General features: G+C 39.7%; 1 protein-coding gene across 1 annotated transcript in view; it reads right to left on the reverse strand.

Annotated features, from left to right (window-relative positions):
- Positions 1–21798, reverse strand: part of MEGF10 (multiple EGF like domains 10) — a 111205-nt gene that overhangs the window by 77433 nt on the left and 11974 nt on the right. The window contains exons 2-4 of the mRNA XM_028748523.2: positions 4658–4791; positions 2273–2374; positions 920–1020 (exon numbers count right to left, since the gene is read on the reverse strand). Of these exons, the coding sequence (XP_028604356.2) occupies positions 920–1020; positions 2273–2374; positions 4658–4773 (319 nt within the window). The 5' untranslated portion in view covers positions 4774–4791. The remainder of the gene's footprint in view (positions 1–919; positions 1021–2272; positions 2375–4657; positions 4792–21798) is intronic.

Raw genomic sequence — 21798 nt, forward strand, 5'->3', positions numbered from 1 at the left:
CTACCAAGATGGCTCCCTCAAGATGGGACGCGGGTGGCACTGTGGTCTAAACCACTGAGCCTCTTGGGCTTGCCGATCAGCAGGTCGGCAGTTGGAATTCCCGCAACGGGGTGAGCTCCCGTTGCTCTGTCTCAGCTCCTGCCAACCTGGCAGTTCGAATGCATGCCTGTGCAAGTAGATAAATAGATACTGCTGCGGTGGGAAGGGAAACAGTGTTTTCATGCACTCTGGTTTCTGTCACAGTGTCCCATTGCGACAGAAGCAGTTCAGTCATGCTGGCCACATGACCCAGAAAGCTGTCTGTGGACCAACGCCGGCTCCCTCAGCCTGAAAGCGAGATGAGCGCCGCACCCCATAGTCGCCTTTGACTGGACCTAACCGTCCAGGGGTCCTTTACCTTTTTTACCTCCCTCTGCTGATGTGTACCCTGAGAGTATATGTAGGGAAGGAGGTGTCCCCCCCCCAGATATTTGGGGCATAAGTAGTTTAAGGACTTTGAACACTAATGTGAGTGTATTGAATTGGGCTTGGGAACAAACTAACTGACTAAGAGCCTCTGTTAGTGTCAGCAGTCAATGCCACAGATTGATAAGACAGTCAGCAACTTCTCACTTGCACAGTGCCAAATGAAGACAGCCCCTGACTTTACCCTTGCCTCCCGTCAGCTACTGTGTGCTTTCCCCTCAATTGCCCCACAGTGGATGTCAAGATACTCATCAGCAAATCACCAAACCGGCCTTACATTTCTTTAAAGAAGCATTTGAGTTCTCAGGCAATGGTCATTTGGACTCCTGTTCTCAGAGATCAGATACTCATGGGAAACACTAATACACTTCTCCAAGAGTTGCATGCATAGAACTGAAATCTTGATTACTTAAGCAAATTCTAATGTGATAGTAGCAAAAATCAGTTTACTTACGGATACACATTTCTCTGCTTTCATAAAATCCAGGGCAACACTGAGATTTCCGCCTGTACATAGTTTTTTCTCCATGCCTATAGGCAGTACGGTAACTGATTCTATTAAAACACATGAAAGCAAAATTTGTTAACAAGTACTTGAATATAACCAGCTATGGATAATTAGGGATATTGCTGACCTATAAATCAACCCTCCTTTTCCTTTGTTAATTAAGTATTCCTCCCACTAATTCTATATTGGACTGTTCAACTATTTCAAAAAATATCTTAAGACTTTCAGATACAAACATAAACAAGCTGAATAATTATTAGAACTCAAGCCAGCAATGCATCCTTCATATGTGGGAAACTGGATTGATCAGACATAGCCAATCAAACCAGAGGTAGTCAATACCCTCTAGATGTTGTTGTACTCCATCTCCCACAAGACTCCATCATCATGGCCAATGGTTTAGGATGATGAAAGCTGCAATCCAACATCATCTGGAGAACACCACATTTGCTACCCCTTAGGGGGATAGATTTGAGTGTCCAGCATAGGGTTAACACAGCAGAATTTGTGTACTTATACACACTGATTTAATTGAGCTGAACTCAAAGAGGAATTTATTTATTTCAGAATTTAGTAATTGCTCTACATTCAAGGAATACCTGTGTGGTGTAGAGAAAGAAAGAAAAACCATTAATCCTATCATTACTAAGAACAGATATAAAACACAGTAATTTGGGGAGGCTTGGCAGAAAATGAAGTGAGAATTCCAGGGAACTGGGGCCGCCATGAGAAAAACACATGCCAGAGTCACAGCATACGTTACTGCAGTGGCTCATGGCACCATCAGTACAAGCATAAAATCTGAAGTGCCCTCATTTCTCTACTGTTCAAGAAGCATTGAAAAATGACCACCCTCTATGGTTATATCCCATATAACAAGATCCATCAAAATACATGGCAGGCATGCTACAGAACTGCTTGATCAATTCCTATTTTCAGATAGTAAAAACTGAATAAGCCACTGCATCAACATTACAAGTCTCTCTGTAATTCTCTAAAGAAAGGGAACATATTTTCACACTAGTGCCTCACACAATCTTCCACAGCCCAATAATCCTTTGTAAAATACAGTGAGCACTTGAGAGGATTATCTACCTCATAGTCTTACTTTGGATAACTTATACCCAGAAGCACACACATGCCGGCATGCAAACTATGGTTGCACTCATATGATCTCATTTGTGCTTGATATAAATTATTCTAGACTCTTTTTAACGTGAAACAATCATTAATCACCTACAAAGGATTATTCTAGCAAATCAATATAAGAACATAGTTTATTGTTTATAAGCGAATCACCTGTGCCGTGTGCATTTAAACCAGTTCAGAATGTCTGTGCAGCTGGTATAGTAAATTTGATCGAAAGGGTGTGGATAGGATTCTTGGACTGTAACAGAATAGCTGCACAGAAACAAAACAAAAATATTAAGTACGTACTCTACTAGAACGATTGTTAAGTGAAATAAAGTATAATTGCGAGGGAAACAAATATATAGGTTTACCAACATTTCAGAGATATTATCTGTCCGAGTGAACACTCACCCTGTTTCAGACAAAACCAATCAATTAGTCTTTAAGTTGTTCTACATCAAATACTATCTACTTACTATAGTTACATCTTTATTTGCAGAAAAGTATTGTAAACTATGAGGATGAGCGGCAAACTTTTTTCTTTGGTGCAGATCTGAGTGCATATATTCATCTAATGTTTTGTCACAGCCCAGAAAGTAGGTGCCTGTTTTCAGCCAGCATCTACTAAAGGAGTTTTCCACTTTTTAAGGCAATGTTTTCTTCCACTTTCTATCATTTGTGTTCAGAGGTGTCCCAACAGATAAAGGAGGGCAACACAGCAAACATTAGAAATGGATTGTGAACCAGAATGCTTTTCTGCACTATTGTTCATAGTTAACATTTTAATAAAATTTCCATTAATATAGCAGATGTGGTGCTACAGTTGGATGATCCATACAAATATTCTTACTTTGAAAATGATGACCACAAAATGTGAGGAAATGTGATTTGCACCTAGAAAAGCAATCTCGCCACTTAGATTTGAATATATGAGAATTGAAATCCTGCTTCCTTAATTCCAAATCTATAGCAGTTTCAGTATGTGGCGCTCATCTGAATAAACTTGTTTTGGTTTTTTTTTAAAAAATGAATGAATACCCCTCAAAAATATGTATGAAAAGTCTAAATACAGTAACTATAAAGGTTCCTTGGAGAGCACCTACATGAATTACACAGGACAGCTGTTTCTGTTTATCATTGCCAAAGAAAAAAGTGTAATTTCACTAAGGTGTCTCATGCTCCTATGCTAACCTACTATAAAATAAGTCCCAGTGAGTTTCATAGGACTGTACACACCGGTGTGCTGCATAAACCTGGTGTTCTGCTCATTCTTAATTCACTTCGAAGCTAGTATGTCATTCTTTCCCCCTACGTTCGCAATTTAGTTGGATTTATCCTTTAGGATTGCCAAAGATTCAAGCAGCAACAAGTAATTTGTTGACTACCATCTATTCCAGTGCAACTGCTAGTGGTATGGTAACTTTCCAGATGGTGGTTTATATGTTCTTCCCTCTTGCCACACCCCTGAATATTGGAAGAAGAATGAAAGAATACTATATTTAGAAATAATCACCAGTCATCTACTAGTTTTAGGGGCTAGATTCAGACTTTGTTATGCTTAGAGAAGACCTTTTGAAATCTATGAAACTTAAATTTAGGCAAACTTATGGCAAATCCCATTGATTTCAGTAGGTCTAAGTACAACTAACGCTGGATCAAACAACATGCAATCAATGTTTCAGATGTTTACATGAAAAGACACAAAAAATTGAAGGCTCCAAAATGAGTAAAAAAAAGCATCTGAATTTGCTTTTGCAAGCTTGGTATGGTGCTAAATGTTCACCCACAGCCCTTCAACTCTCTGTATGCATGAGAACTCCAGTGGATATGCTGTGCTCCTCCTGTATATGTAATTCCTTCATTCATTTAAGCAAAGGAGACAGCTCTGTGCACACATCCCTTTGTATGCACAGAGTTGCCAGTGGAAGACACACTGCACTGAAATTATAGCTGTATTTTCCTCCCATGTGAAAATAATTAAACCAACAAGTTTTAAGGTAGCTTTTAAAAGCTTCATAATTATACCTGGATGGCTTCCAATAGGGCTAATTTGAATATGCACATTCTCCCACAGAGTTAATTGGATTAAAGGTTTCCATTTATAGTGTGTCTGGTATTTATACAGTGGTACCTCGGGTTACGAACGTAATTCGTTCTGGAGGTCCATTCTTGACCCGAAACCGTTCTTAACCTGAGGTATGCTTTTGCTAATGGGGCCTCCTACTGCCGCAGCGTTGCCAGTGCACAATTTCCGTTCTCATCCTGGGGCAAAGTTCTCAACCCAAGGTACTACTTCCAGGTTAGTAGAATTTGTAACCCAAAGTGTTTGTAACCCAAGGTACCACTGTAATGGTTTCTATTTCCCATTCCAGGCATGGATATATTTTAAAGTAGAATATATGGGGGCGGGGGGAGGCTCAGTGATGCATTTTTTTCTATATAGCTTGCTTTGGGATACAGAGCACACAGATCTATTTTCATACATGGAGTATGCACTTTAAATAAACATAAACATGGACATAAACTACTAGCAAAATAGCTCTTAAATGTTACCTCTCCCAGTGGCTACAGACATTTGGATCCTCAAGATTTAGGGATAAAGTTGCAGTCACCCAGTGGTACAAAAGTATGAGAGGGAAGTGAACAAACCAGTCCAAATAAAGAACCATCTTTTTCACAGAATAGCCCTGTGTGAAAAGAGAAAACAATTGCTAATATTACTGTTAGGTACTTGTTACAACCAAGTCCAACCTTGCACTGATGGAGGATGAAGCAACCTGTTTCAGATGGGACTATAGGAGTGGATATATGAAAATGAGAATTGTTGTCTGAATGGTGGAAAGCACAATAAACTTGGCACAGGTGTATCATTGTATAAGTGGGGAAGAACTCATACTTCCAGTGACATGAAGGAGTTGAGAATTGCATTTTAATATCTTCTTCAGCAGTGTAGGGGATGATCTAGGATGCAGTTCTCAGATGCAACAGACTAGATCACACAGGTCACTTTTGTTTATTTAATATGCAGTGCAGTCATAAGCATGCCTACTCAAAAGTAGGTTCCATTGAGCTAAGTGGTGCTTACTTCCAGCTAATGAGTATAATTACTATTATTAATTAATTTAATTTAATTTGTATACTGCCCTATACCCACAGGTCTCAGGGCAGTTCACAACATAAAACCATACTATAAAAACACAGAATACATAACGAATACAAAAACAACCCAATTACCCCCCCTTCCCCATTTTAAAAGGGTATTGGATGTCAATCAGCCAAAGGCCTGGTTAAAGAGGAATGTTTTCGCCTGGCACCTAAAGGTATATAATGAAGATGCCAGCAGATTCTCCCTGGGGAGAGCATTCCACAAATGGAGAACCACTGCAGAAAAGATACATTGCCACCCTCTGGGCTTATCATGGAGGAGGCCCACAAAGAAGGGCCTCAGAAGATGTTCTCAGGGTCCAGGTAGGTTCATATGGAGAAAGGCGGTCCTTGAGGTATTGCGGTCCTGAGCTGTGTACATACCCTCCAACATTTATCTGAAGAAAATAGGTACGTCCTATTCCATAATAACAATTTTACTATTTATATCCGGCCCATCTGACTGGGTTGCACCAGCCACTCTGGGAGGCTTCCAATATATAGAAAAACATAATAAAACATTAAACATTAAAAAAACTTCCCTATACAGGGCTGCCTTTAGATGGCTCAAGGGTCGGATAACTCCATATCCTGCAACATTTCTCTGAAGAAAATAGGGACATCCTACCATACCCTCAACATTTCTCCAATGAAATTAGGGACATCCTGAGGAAAAGCGGGACATTCTAGGGTCAAATCAGAAACCGGGACAGCTTCTCTAAATTCAGGGACATCCCTGGAAAATAGGGACGCTTGGAGGGTCTGTAAGTACATGACTGCAGCCTCAGTCAACTTTCCATTGACTATTTATAAATGGGCTTCCTTCACTGCTCTAATTCTGCTTCTAGGGACATAATCAACAGAACTCATAGAAGATTAACATAATCCTTGAAAGAGTAGGGGGAGAGAGACTAAAACAGGGGTGTCAAACTCAAATTCATTGGGGGCCGCATCAGCAGTTTGGTCACCCTCAAAGGGCCGGTTCGAGTTCGAGTGTCTTCAAAGCCCATGACACCTTTAACAGCTGGATTAAGTAATGCAGAACTTCTGGCTCATGGAACACTACACCTTGATTTCATTTGAATACATATATGAATATAAAATTTGTTTCCTGTTTGGCTTGGTGTTTAAGTTACACAAGATGTGCAGGTTTTAATTTTTCTCATTCCCCAAATTTTAATCGAGCATTTGTTTGGATTTTTTCCCCTTTGCTACCTACCCTAAATTTTGAGGAGGGCGGGAACTGCTGGCCGGACCCTGTAATAACATTGAGGAAAAAATTGCATGATGTGTAAATACCCTAAAAAATAAACCAATTCCTTATCAGCTTTTTTTCCATATATAAATTTTTGCAACGCGCACCCTGCGGAAGCCGCGCCTGACGTTATTTACAAAACATGCACTTGCGTATCAAATTTGCTTTTGAATCGCGAGTCCCCAGAGGCAGAGGATGCTGTTCATTGGGCAGCGCGGAAAGCCGCCTAAAGAAATAAATAAAGAAAAGAAAAGCAAAAGTACGCCGCCCCGAGTATTCACAGGGCGCGCTCCCGAAACACAAGTGCGCTCTCAGTCTCCCTCTCTCCAACGCGCGCAAAGCCGGCTCTGCCCTTCTCCGTGTTCCACCTCGCGCAGGCGCGCTGCACTCCCGCCGGGACTTATTTCACCCAGGCGAGCCCGAAAAGAAGTTGAGAGCAGCAGCGGCGGCCTCCCATATCCAACCCCACCCTCGCCGTGTCAAATAAGTCTCGGCTAGGTAGCTGGAGGAGGGGGAGGCCTGCGCCTGCGCAGAAGGGAGCCAAGGCGCCCTGCGCGCGTGCCGCAGCCCAAGCTTCCCTCACAGATATATATAGACCAGACTACACGAGCCACGTGACGAGGTCTGGTGGGCCGGATTCGGCCCGCGGGCCTTGTGTTTGACACCTGTGGACTAAAAAAATGACAGTGAATGGCCTTTAGGATGCATTTGTTTCCAACAAGCCATAGATCACTGGTAAATATTTGCTTGTGCATGGGATGTGACTCTGCTCTTAGAAGTTTATGTTTATTGCACAAGACACCAGTGTAGCCACAGCAAGCGAGACTGCTGCCTAGGAACATAGAAAGCCACCTTAAAACAAGCCACACCACTGGTTCATCTAGCTCAGTATTGTCAACACTGATTAACAGCAGCTCTCTGGCATTAGACAGACAACATTCCTAGCTAAGATGCCAGGTATTGAATCGGGGATTTTCTGCATTCAAAGCAAACATGGTGCTGTTGAACTGCAAATATCCTGTAAGCAGCAATATCCATTCTAGATTTGCTTCCAGTACCAGAGCACAGTTGAGGAAAAACCAGCATAAGACTAGGCTGAGCTAAATTGCATTCATGGGTTTCTGCACTTCTCAGCTACACAAGCCCTTTGTTCTATGCATGTCAAGATTTGAAAGCTCCTTAAGTAGCATTAATACTATGGTAGTCAATGAGCTATATTAACAAGGAATGAAAAGTTGTGCACTTGCAGTTTAATTTCCAATGAAGCAGTGATTTCCCTTATTAAAGCAGATTATGCAGGTAAATTGTATTTCCTTTTCTTAAAATGTCAATAAATTTCCTACTGAATGCCTCTAACAAAAAAGATTAATGTAAAAAAGAAGACTCAACTATTTGCATGAACCCCCTAGTGTACAACTTGATTGCATCCTAGTTCTTTTGCTTAATTATTAAGGAAAATCAAAACAGAAAATCAGTACAACTGATTAGCATTGCTAAAGTGTTTATATTAGCAAAAAAAATGTAGAAGATTTAACTCTATCTACAGTATGCAGAAATGCATTTCTAAATGATACATTAATATAAAGGACTCAAGGATTCCTCATAACTGAATGAACAACACTGACAACACAAACTATAAAGGGGTTGAAAGTTTCATATGTCAGTTATGTTGTTTATAAAGAACATTTTTAAAAAGATACCCAGTGACCACTTTTCAAGGCCCCCAGATGGAAGATTACATAAGTGAGTGTCACAGTAGAAATGACATGTCAAGGTAAATGCTGATACTTATTGGGAGCTTTGTCTGAACTCCTGCCAACCTAGCAATTAGAAAGCATACCAGCACAAACAGATAAATGGGTATTGCTGCAGTGGGAAGGAAAATGGTGTTTCTGTGCGCTCTACCTTCCATCAGTGTTCCATTGCTCCAGAAGTGGTTTAGTCATGCGGGCCACACGACCTGGAAAAGTCTGCGGACAAACGCCGGCTCCCTCAGCCTGAAAGCAGAGATGAGCGCTGCACCCCATAGTCAAATTCGACTGGACTTAACCATCAAGGGGTCCTTCACCTTTACCTTATAAAAAGTATTGGGTAGAATCCAATGTTAGTCCTACTCAGAGTAGACCTATTGAAAATTAATAGACGTGTCACCTGGGTCCATTAATTTCAATGAGTCTACTATGAGTAAAACTTAGTTAAAGACAAACTACTGACTATCCCATATAACTGGTGGAAAGATAGCATTGTTTGCGATTATGAGAAATAGTTGCAGTAGTAAAAAAAAAATCTGGCAGTGGTAGATAGTTGCATAAAAGAGGACAGGATCTGAAATGAGATGGCACACTCTTGTATAATAATCAACAAAAAGGTAATGGTTAGGGGATGGCTTTTATTCAAGGATACTAGCTTGGCACACTCTTGCTAATCCCTTTCCCTGAGGGATTTCCTAGTTTTCTTGGATTTGAATGAAACCTAGTGCAGATCTAACATGTCCAGTCCCATAAGCAGGATTGAGGTATTGTGAGTCAACTGTGGGCTTTCATACTCTTTGCCTCCCTCTTAAATGTGAGTTTGCATTTTTTGAAATTCTTTTTTTGAAAAGCATTGCATTTGCACCATTGTTAATAATAACCATGGTTAGCTTCAAACAAAAGTGCAATCAAGAACGTGAAGTGGATTTGTAAACACTAGTTAAAGTTCACCATTGTCCTAACTGTGAACAGGAACCCATGGGATTTGGCAGACACCTGAGGGCGTCTTAGTCTGGCATGTGGAAAATAAACCGTGCAGTTAAAGGAATACCACATATTTCCATTGGGAAGGAAATTATAGGACAGTAAAAACTTCTTTGGTATGACCACTCCAGATCTCTTTCAAAGTAAGAATACCCCCCAAAAAATTAATTAGCAATGGCAATTTATTCACATACGAGTCTACCTTTGTGATCACATACCGTATATACCTCTTTTTTTAGCATAATTTTAATATTTTCTTTGCTAATCATATATTGAAATGGTGCTCTGTTCTCAAAAGCACTTTGGAGAAGCTGAAATCCCAGTAGTGTGCGAAAGGACTTTATAAATGGGAGTGTGTTTCCATGAGCCCAGCTATCATCTAAACAGCTGCACATCATATGACAGCTGCAAGAATAGCAGGTTTAAAGTTTTCATCCACTTAGAATGGTGATTATTCTACTCACACAGCAGCCCACAAAATGAACGGCACTAAACTGGTTTGGAAAACAACAGCAATGGGTTTGGGGTGGGCTATTTCAGACCCACTAGAACAGAGGTAGTCAACCTGGCACCCTCCAGATGTCGTTGTACTGCAACATCCATCATCCCTGGCTTTTGGCCAGGCTGGCTAAGGCTGATGCAAGTTGTAGCCCCACAATATATGCAAGGCACCTCACAGCTAGAACTGTATGAAATGGCATATGCTGTTCTTCATACAGCTTTCTTTTTGTGCAATAAGGGTAGTGGAATAGTAAACAACTTTTACATCAGAATATTTGGCTGCTTGCTATGCAGTAACCACAGGTACTAAATACAAGAAAGCAAGAATATGTGGACTAGCCCTGCTCCCTTTGTGCCACACACAAGCTGGCATCATGTTCCCTGTTTAATAATAATAATAATAATAATAATAATAATAATAATAATAGCCCACCCATATGACTGGGTTGCCATAGCCACTCTGGGTGACTTAACAACAAAATATAAAAACACAGTGAGACATCAAGCATAAAAAAACTTCCTGATACAAGGCTGCCTTCAGATGACTTCTAAAATTTGTGTAGTTATTTCTCTCCTTGACATCGGAAAGGAGGGTGTTCCACAGGAAGGGTGCCACTACTGAGAAGACCCTCTGCCTGGTTCCCTGTAACTTCACTTCTCGCAGGAAGGAAACTGCCAGAAGGCCTACAGAGCTGGACCTAAGTTTCTGGGCTGAACGATGGAGGTGGAGGCGTTCCTTCAGGTACAGTGCTGAAGCTGTTTAGGGCTTTAAAGGTCAGCAGCAATACTTTGAATTGTGCTCGGAAACATACTGGGAGCCAGTGTAGAATGCTCCGCAAGAAGGGTGGCCATGCAAGTTCAAAGCAAGATTACACAAACACAGATATATGCACACACAGGGCTACCTCCACAGGGATGAAGATCCCTGTCAGCATTCTCACCCTCATGGTGGGGAACCTCGAGACCATGAGCCAAACATGGCCTTCCAGAGTTCTCCCTCTGGCCGTCCAGTTTATGCGCCCTCTCCCCAAGCCAAACCCTTCATGGGTCCTTTAGCCTAGCTGGAATGAGTCCTTGAACTGTGATAATCACTCTAACTTGCTTGCCTAGATGGGAGGGATGCATGTAAAAGCATGTCTATAAACCCCCCTGGCTTTTGTATAGCTGCAATACTGTACAAATGCAGGAGTCATATCCATTTCTTTGCCCACCTTTGCTTCTGCCTCACTCACATTCCCCACTGGAAAGTGGCCCTTGCAATGTTGCCCTCCAGAGAATGTTGCCTTTGGGGCTGAAAAATGTTGCCCACACTTGCTATAGAGAACTCTATGTACATACACCTGTACTTGCACAGGTATCCTTCCAACTAAGGTAAAAAATGCAAAGTCAGGGAACATGCCTAGGACACACAGGTAAAGGTAAAGGACCCCCGGATGGTTAGGTCCAGTCAAAAGCGACTATGGGGTTGCAACACTCATCCCGCTTTCAGGCCAAGGGAGCCGGAATTTGTCCACAGACAACTTTCCGGGTCATGTGGCCAGCATGACTAAATCATTTCTAGTGCAACAGGGCACCGTGATGGAAACCAGACAACACGGAAATGCCGTTTACCCTTCCGCAGCAGCGGTAGCTATTTATCTACTTGCACTGGCGTGCTTTTGAACTGCTAGGTTGGCAGGAGCTGGAACACAGCAATGAGAGCTCACCCTGTCGCGGGGATTCGAACCACCAACCTTCTGACTGGCAATCCCAAGAGGCCAAGCGGTTTAGACCACAGCGCCACCAGCATCCCTAGGACATGCATCGGCATCCAGAGGCACAACCAGCACCCCACATTATTGTACATCTACACCCCATCAAACAGCATTCTCAACCCCATGGGAGGAGCTCTAAGCATGTGCAAATGTACTACAGACTGGTTCAGAACGTGCAGCAGCAGGCAGTGAGGTCACTAAATGCTCAGCGTCTATAGGACAGGACCAGTCCAACGATTATTGCTAACTCTTTCATACATTCTGGTCCCACAGGTATTGAAACCTCAGTATGGCTTTTGCTGTACACAATCTCTGCTCATAATGTATTCTTAGACAATAAACAACGAACACAAGGCAGCAATGTGGGACTTTGGACATAAAAACAAAAATGTTATCTTTTGTTGACAGACAGAAACATTAATTAAAGCAACCAATGCTGGCCTTATCAAAACTTGTATCTGACCCAATCTTGTCAGCAGTGATTAGTCTCATGTTAACTTGTGGCTATGAATAAACTTGATTGCTTTTATCGATTCTGCTTGCAGTGTTAATAGATAACAGGCATTAAATGCAGTAGGAGCAGTGCACTAGGAAATCATTTTCACACATGTATATATTTTCACATTCTGTCACATACCTTATAATCTGGCTCATGGCACATAAAGTAGAATATAAATTTGCAAGGCAAATCGTTAACTCATTTGGTATGGAGGACTGCCATAACCAGCATTAGGTCTTTACTGATGATCTCAAATAAAGGAAAATATACCTTAAGCATTTGATAAAGTTAATATAATGAAGAGTATTTTAAGGGCATTGAATGAAGGCTAAGGCATCAAATGTCAAAACTGTATTTTGAGAAAATGCAAGCTAACTTATCTATGAATATATAGAAAAGAGAGCTCAAAAAATAGTTTTAAAATAACAGTATACCTGAAGAGCCGTAGAGTAATATTCTTTATAAATGCAATAGCATCTTGTTTTTTAAAAAATGTTGGCCACAAATAATAGAAGACTTGTGGTGCACATAAACAAAAACAGGTACTATATCAGAAAAGAAGCAAAGACTAGTCCTTCTGTTTCTAGGCATTCCAAAAGAAGTTATGTTAAAAGTATAAGCAACTTTAGAAATTTAGGATATACATAACCTTAGGGACCTGCAATAAACATTTTATGAAAAAGCTAGAAGTTAATTACTGCTTGCAGAAACAAAACAAACCTATCGATATAAAAGTTTAAGCTTTTCAGAATATTTATTTGGATTATGTTTTACATCAGTTTCACATTAAAATTGGTTTGATGAATTCACCTAGGATAGAGCTTTCCAAACTTTTCATGTTGGTGACACACTTTTTAGACATGCATCATTTCACGACACAGTAATTCAGTTTTACTAGCAAACTGGGGGTTAAACTAACCCTTTTCCAGCTCTGGGAGGAGCGTGGGGAGTATCATGACTAATGTGTCACGATACAGTGTTTGGAAAGCTTTGACCTAGGGATTTTCTCAAACAGTTCTTTTAACAGAACAGAGTCCATCCTCCTCAGAGATATCATACCTTGTGCTTTTATAAAAAAAATTCAAAATAGACTCCACATATTCTCAAAGGGTATAGCCAGGCCATTTTTTCCTTGCATGATCTACTACAGAAAGCCATGGAAGAAAGTGGCCCACCAGACACCACATTTCATGATCCAGAGCCTACAAATGCAATAAAAGTATACAGAATGGGGATATGTCATCACTGCAGCATGTTCTGCCCTGCTGTACATACCTTTCCTCATTCCACAATGAGGAACCGGTGAATGAATGAAATTACTTTTAAAACAGCATCTGATATTTGGCAGTCGAAATACAAAATAATGCTATATACACTAATTTAATAGTGGTAAACAAACCTATACATTATGCACAGAAAACACTTTGATAATTTCATACCAATTTGATATCAAAGTTCTCAATTGTTATTCATATCAATCTAACTTTTCTTAATGCTACTTTAAAAAAAGAAAAAAGATGCCCCATGTCATTAAACTCTCACATTCATTTCCTTTAATGTGAACAGAATCTGCTTTAGAGACAGCCTGCTTCATCATTAAAAGGATCCAACAAAGGCATTGCCTTAGAAACCCTAACAATCAAAGACTTTTTGTTGTAATTAATATTTTTTCCAAGATAAATCATCCTATTAAAATATGTAAATTGGCTCTGGTTTCAGGTTATCTGAAACCTTCTGAAAGTGAATTTGGAAGCTAATTCCTTGCTGTGAGCAGTAATTTGAAGGGAAATGAATGATGAGTGTATTTTTATTAACATAAGCAAAAAAAGAGAGATTTCAGTCCTTTAACCATGTTCCTTATAGAGTACTTATTGAATTATTTAAATCTGACTGCACCCCCTTTCGAAACTGGATAGTACTGATAAAGGGTGCTTATCTGTCATTACAAAAATGGATTGTCATTGGTACCATTGTCTAAGGAAGCACCTAGGAGTTATACTGCATTCAATAATCCAAGTTTTACAGCTATTTCAATTCCATTTCTCCTAAAATAAAATCTGCGGCTATGGACTTAATGAGGCACTTTGTTAAAGTTATTCTCTATAGTAAAAATTAAGAGAAAAAGGGGGGGGGAGAAAGTTCTACAGCTTAATTGCAACATGTGTTATGAAGCACTTTACGGTGATTGACTGGAGAGAGAGAGTGTGAAGTGTGTGTGTGTGTGTGTGTCAAACTCTGTGCCAAAAAAAGGCTTACATACTACATGAGCAGACTTTACATCCCAACTGGTATTAATGGTTTCTTTTACATTATATACTGTTAGTTATTGAAAGCTACCCAGATATTATGCATGGATTCTGTCATGAAAGACTTAAAAGACACTGATTGCTGGGTAGCTTTTTGTTGCCGATTACCCTAATTTACTACCTTCAGAAACCATCATTAATGGTCCCTATTACATCAAAGTACATTAAAGTTAAAATATATATAAGGTAGGAGCCAGATACATCTGTGGGATTTGAGAATATAATCACCCGGCAATGTTGCATTGATTTCAACAGGAGCACAAGTACACTTAATACAGTGGTACCTTGGTTCTCAAACACCTTGGTTCTCAAACGCCAAAAACCCGGAAGTGTTTTTCAGAAGCCAAACATCCGATGCAGCTGCCAGCTATTGTTTCCAGGGTACCAGCAGCAATCAGAAGCTGCACCTTGGTTTTTGAACATTTCGGAAGTCAAACGGACTTCCAGAATGGATTAAGTTTGGCACTTTTGTTTTTGCTATTTATTTTGCATTTTGGTTTTTGAGGCTTTTTCATTTAATTTGTTATTGTGACTGGGTGGAACCCAGTTCAGCTACTGATTGATTGATTGATTGATTGATTGTGTGACTGTGGAAATGGATAAAAGCCCCCCATCCAAACAATGACTATCAACAGTGCAGGTAAGAAAAAATAATAATTTTAATTTTGATCATCTACAATACTGTCATTTATTTTATAGTACAGTACATTGATTATTGCTTTCATTTTATGGATCAATGGTCTCATTATTCAGTAAAGTTCATGTTAAATTGCTGTTTTAGGGGTTATTTTCAAAAGTCTGGAACAGATTAATCCATTTTGCATTACTTTCTATGGGAAAGCACGCCTTGGTTTTGGAACACTTTGGTTTTGGAACAGACTTCTGGAAAGGATTAAGTTTGAGAACCAAGGTACCACTGTATTTTGGACTGCATTCATAATATTCAGCTGCTGCTACAGAACAAGACAAATAAACCCAGACAAAAATATTGCTGGGGGTGGGGGGATAAATTTCTTCTCTCTTAATGCCCTTTTCCTATATAACTTTTTGACCACATTGAGCATGATTCTTTAAAGCCTTGTATTCAAACCTTGTATTCTGCCTAACTGACAGAATACAGTTAGGAAACAGTTGTTATTTACAATATCTGTCTGGTGAAAAAAAAAGATTAAGAGATCAAGTTTCCCTTGACTTCCAAACTAGTTGAGCCACAGCTGGTGCATCAGATTTTGAGCAACTGTTTCACATACACACAACAAGACTTCTGTCTTTCCGCGGGGTTTGCTCAGGTCATCTGCATGTGGTGTGGATTAAAGTAGCAATAAAGCTCTATTATAAAAGTAGGCTAAACAGTGAATTTATACACCAAACTCCTGTGACACTGGTAAATTCTGTCATCTGACACTCTCTTCAGAGGGGTTTCCGTATCTTGCACACAGAGAAAGGTCTCTTTTAAGTAGAATTGAAAACAGTCCAAAATCTGTGATTAATCCTGTGTACTGTCAGGCTGAATATAAATAATGCAGAGGAAAGTTCAAGATAAATGTAATGTTATGTGGGAGAAAAAATGTTTTGAGAAGTACTACCTTCCAAATGTACCTTTCAATGGGCACAGTATCTTCAATTTACACACAGGCCTCTGTCATCCAATGAATTGTCCCTTAAAAGTACTAAAGCTTAAACAAGTAAAGTACCAATCTGGCTAGCAAGATTACGTTTTTTTGCATTTGTCAAAGCTTTGCTAGTGTGTACTGAGCCTTGGAAGCTTTTTTATTTCAGCATTGTGAGAATGAGATGTGTATGACAGGAGAGATGTGCAAATTTATGACACACAGCTGTGAAAATGTGCTTTGAGTTTAAAGGAAAATTCAAATGCTGAGGTTCATATTTTTAAAAAATATCTTTGTTAAATAGGTGAAGCACGCCTCCATACTATGAAGTTAGTGAACACACATTTCTTCCATTTGGTACACCTTTCAAATTAGCCCACCAAAGTATTGCTAGCCTGCTGGGAACTGATAGAGAAACAAAGAGCTCCATCCTTCTAGAGACAACCTGATGCATTTTTATGTTGAAAATGGGGAAAGTGTGTGTCCCTTCTCCAGTGGCAAGCTTGGTTTCTATGCTAGCTGCATAGTAGAATGGAGTACTCTGTCCCTCCTCCACCAGCTTACTCATTCGTCACCTATGGCTACCATGTTTGATTACAACATTGGAGTAGCAGACATTCGTCATAAGAGATTGGCATATCATTCATGATGTGCTTCAACACGGTTATTTTTTCTCATGGTTTTCTGCGTACGTATGTACTGCAGTAACAATTCAATGAGTGGAGTTCATATCCTTACCTTTGTCTAATCTAGAATACCAAAACATCTGAGAGAAGGAGCCAACTACGGCAGCGATTCTAAGCAATTTGTCCTTTAGACATCCTCCTGCGAAAAGGAAGAAGTTGGCAGCTGCCCAGATGAGCCACGGAGAGGAACCCCCCTCCCTTTAGACCTTCTCTCACAAGTGAGGTGGGGGCAGTCCAGGTGATCTATGGAGGAACCCCCTATAGACTTCCTCCCATGAAGAGGAAAGAGATGGCATCAGGTTGCCCAGGCAACCATGGAGTCCTACTTGGGAGTGAAGGATCAATTGGTGGCATCCGTAAAGTGGACAGTGGTGGCAACAGAACAATTGCCGAGGACTATTGTGACTGTTCCTCTGCAGATTGCCTGGGCTTCCTGCCACCAACACTGCCCTCCAATACTACTGTGAAGGCCTGGCAGCTCTCTGAAGGTTGTCATCAGGCTGTAGTTTTCTGTGACCAAGCAAACTGCAGCATGGCGACAGTCACATTTTGAGTGTGTAAATGTGTGTAAATGTTAATGAATCTTTCATAGACTGTAGTACTACTTATCTGAAAGTTAGTTCCATTGAACCGAATGCATCTTAATTCTGAGACAACATGCAAAGGATAGGCACTATTAATATGTTATGTTGTATTTTCATTATTCTGCTTTGGACAGGAATCCCTAACATACTTCCTAGGAAGTAAATGCAGTGGGGAAGTGGGAATACTCCAGTCTCGCTCTATGGGAAGAAAAACAGTGCCAACTGTTTTGTTTTATCTGTATGCACCAACAATCTCTGCAACTATACACCATAAATATAAATATGGCTGGATTTTATGCTCCTATAATAGCAATTAGATGTCTAAATGGCATGGGTTTATCTATTGCTGCCCATGCAGAATGTAATTCCACGCATGCAGTATGACTTCATCTTTCTATTCTCCCCACTGCACCCCCTGTGGGCCTTCAAAATTTGCTCCAGAGGGCTGGGGGACCCTCTGGAACAGATTTTACAGCCACACAAAGGCTGCAGGAGGGAGAAGATGAAAGCCTGTCTCCTGAGCAGAAATCTGCTTGCACAACACTGGATTCCACCCAAAACTATTAAGTACTGTTCTATAAAAATAGAGCAATGGTGAAACTAGAAAACAACTATATTGAGTAATTTTCAAAAATAATTGCTCAGCTCTCCCATACTATCTTACAAACATTAAATAGCCAGTTTTATGTGACTGTCATTTTTTTAAAAAAGTGATTATTTTAATGAAGGTGACTTATCTGCAGAAAAAAAATCAATAATTAAAATCCACTAAAGTCATTAATGATGTTCTGCAGCCCAAGAACACCCTTTAACAATAGTTCATGAAAAGCTCCAAGGCATCACTTTCAAAGTACTTCTCTAATAGAACACAATGCCTTTTACTCACCCCACCCGCCATGTCTGCATGACTCAGAAACAAGGGTGTTTTTTTAAAAAAATAAATGGTTAAATAAAGCTCCTTCTCTTCAAAGTTGCCTATTACAGAATAGAAACAGGCTGTCTAGCTCAGCCCTACACTTGTGAAGCCTTTATTCGTCTAACGACTCTAACCCATTCAGCTGTGTTGTCACAGTGATCATTTTTCCTAGGAGGCTGGATCTAGTCAATGGAAAGAATGTCTGAAGCAGATAGCCTAGACAGGCTCTGTTTCTGGGTTCAGGCCTGGTGGTGTGTCAACATTCTCCTCAATTTTTTTCTTAACTGCTGACAATGATCAAAAATTTATTGAACAATTTTTACCATGATTACTTCCCTAGTTAGAAATCATCGATGGCAATTCTCAGGAATCATTAGAGACTTGCACTGACTTGATTCAAGTGTGTTAGTAGCTCCAAATTGTTAGGCTTTTTGGAAAATTTGCATATTTCAACATGCATTACTGTAACCATATTTTACAGTCATTATAAGTAAAAGTGAGGTTAGCCAAAATGGTAAATCTAGGGGAGTGTGATAAATTATGTGTTGTCTGTAGAATATAGGAAGTAGTGATTATAACAGTAAGAACTCAGATTTCTGTTCTTAATAAATGCTCGTGGTATAAAAAGTGGAATCTTTAAATGAAACTACTCTTAGTTTGATATCACCAAATAATTGAGTAGTTTAATTGATATAAACTGATTTCAATTGGTCTACTCTGAATATGTCTTACCTGGCATCACCCTCTCTTATAAATTGTAACACAACTAAACAGCAAAACAGAGTTTCAGATTTCTCAGTGGATTATATGATCCTCCTGGAAGCAAATTTTGTTGACACCTTTTTCCAAATGTATATAAATAAATAAAGTTTTTTTAATAGATTAGTGACAGCTAACTGAATAAACAAGATAAATTATTTAACACAATTCCATTGGCAATGACAAAGAAACTGCTTTTGTTTTCCTTTCACCACTGCAAACACCCTTGTGAGTTATAACATCAATTATTCAATTAATGTAGTGTAAGTCAGGGTTAATTAAGATAACTTCACTAAATCTGAGCTGCTAGTTCATTCAAATCCTGCAAGTAAGCCCAGCAAGGCTTCTGTTTTAAGCTATCAAGTTGCTGAGGCTTAGCAAAGTTTTTCAACCTCCTATCTTCTCCCATGCCAGAAAGCTAAACAGCAAATCCCCAGATGAAAACTTATGAACAAAGTAGAATAATATTTATGACTACATCTTGGATATTGGGACACTACATAAAAGAAAACATATAGGATCAGATTTGATTCAAGTATTAAAACATAACTAGTTTAGTTCTATGACTAGATGGGATGGTGGGGTTTAAAGAGTGAGATCTTTTCTCTTTTGAACTGTCAAAGATTTAAATGAGGAATTATAGACTGGACCTCCTTTTTCCACAACTTGTGGAACCACATTCTTTCCTCTGAAAATTCAAAGACCTATTGGAAAGTGAATGCAAGAGAACGGAGGCTAATTGAATCTTTCCCCAAATGTAGTACAAAATGTCTCAGATATTTTAAGACTCTCATTTCTTAATCTTCTCTTCTGCAAGTCTTCTACACGGCATTTTTTTTCATGGGTTACCAGACCACTCTTTTGGACATGCTCTGGTTTATCCAGATTCTTCAAAATATGTGGCACCCAGAACTTGATAAAGTATTTCATATGTATGCAAAATAAGGGGGGGGGGGGGGAGGGACTGTTACTTCCTGTAATTTAGACATTGTGTTTCTGTTGATACAGACCAAGATTGCAATAGCTTTTCTAACAGCTGCACTACACCACTGGCTCATGTTCAGCTTGTATTCCACTGAGTCACCTAGATTGTGTGCACTGCTACAAGCTCAGTGTCCTTCATACTATACTATAGTAGTGCTTTTCATTTATTTGTACCTAAATGCAAGACATGGCATTCATCTCCAGAGTGTTTCATCTTCCTGGTTTCAGTTCAGAGTTCCAGACTATCATTTTGAGTATTAATTCTGTCTTCTATGGTGTCTGTCAGAACTGGACTGAGGGCAACAGCGTGAGGTGAGCCAGGAGCCAGGAATCATGAGACAGGCTAGAAGTCAGAATCAACAAGCAAGGAAGGACTCAGTGGCTCCAATCCAGCAATACATGTGCACAACAGTAAACTGCTGTCGATATGTGACCTCTAGTTAGAGCATCACTGAGGACTGTGCTGGTCATCTTTCCAGGGGATCCAGGATGAATGAATTTTTCTCTCCCCTTCTTGTGTTATTGCTATGATCTCATCACACAGTAGCCTTCACTGCATGCTTTTTAGGTTCAAATATCAAATGCATATAAATCCTCAACGAGCTAGGGATATGCATATGAAAGCTTGCTTTCAAATATATATGCCCCTAGATGGGCCGGCCAATTATATTTTGGAATCATTGTTAGGTGATGATTCAAAATATACTGCATGAATGCAAGGACACATATAATGCCTGTTTTACACACAGTCAAAAATACAAATGCTAGAAATGGCAGGATAAGTTAAATAGCACAGCCCTGAGATTCATTACTGGGATAAAAAAAGAGCAGCTATCTTCAACACGGTATGTTTTGAAGGCAGTTCCCATCAACTGCAGCTGGGGATGTTGGATAAATCCAAAGGAAACAGAAACAGGAGTGGAAATTGCCAGTGTTTGTTGATTTTTATTTTTCACTTCTGGAACAAATACTATCGGTATTCACTGCTGGCACTTTCAGTCCACAAAACAATACATAAATGATGACCCCCACCCCCATTTGTATTGTGGTGGACCAGGGTCAGGTAGCATGATTACCTGTAATTAAGCACATAAAATTCCACCACAGCAGACAGCAAGACGAATAACACAGTTTTTGTCAGAAGCTGAATTGCAGCAGAATGGAAAAAAATGATGCATGTGCTGAACATAAAGGAAGTAAAACAAACATTGCTTTCTTATATTCCCAGCCCCAGCCTGCATGGCCAATGATCAGGAATGATGGAATGATCAGGAATAACATCTGGAAGCCAACAGGTTGGGTAAGGCTAAATTGGAGCAAAGCAAAAGTTCAATAATGCCTTATATTTCAATGTTACAGCTTCCAATTTAACCTTTCATTTGATAATCCCTTCATTGCCTGCTCTATGAGACTGCCAGCCAATGAAGACAGTATCACATTAAAGGGTAAAAATGGAACATGGAACATCAAAATGTAACTCATTGGCTAACTTACTGCATATGACCTGCACCTGTTATCTCACTATGAGCAGGATAATTAAAGCAAATCTGGACTTCTTTGGTTTAATCTGTGACTGATCCCATAATATTGTTATGAGTTTAGCTGCCTTGATCACCGTCGATCTGAGTACTGACAAAAGAACATTAATATTTCTTAATGACTATCTATGGTAGTCTTAAAACAGTTTGCAAGAAATAATTAACTTTGGAGTTTGAAACTGAGACAGAGGCAGAAGCTGAGAGAAAGCTAAAAGCTTCTAGCTGGAATTAGCTGGAACAAAGGATGCAACATTGGGGGTGGCCACACAAGTTGCTCTCTGAAAATCTGCTAGCTTTTAGAGCTCTGCTTGATTCTAAATCTCAATTGTCTTTATTTGTACGTCATATATTGCATAAAGCAAATATTACAAGGATACTGTAAGTCTCCCATTTTTTTGTCAACTCAAGGAAATGAAACCCAGG

This window comes from Podarcis muralis, chromosome 11 (assembly GCF_964188315.1).
Source record: "Podarcis muralis chromosome 11, rPodMur119.hap1.1, whole genome shotgun sequence".
In the NCBI taxonomy this organism is placed as follows: domain Eukaryota; kingdom Metazoa; phylum Chordata; class Lepidosauria; order Squamata; family Lacertidae; genus Podarcis; species Podarcis muralis.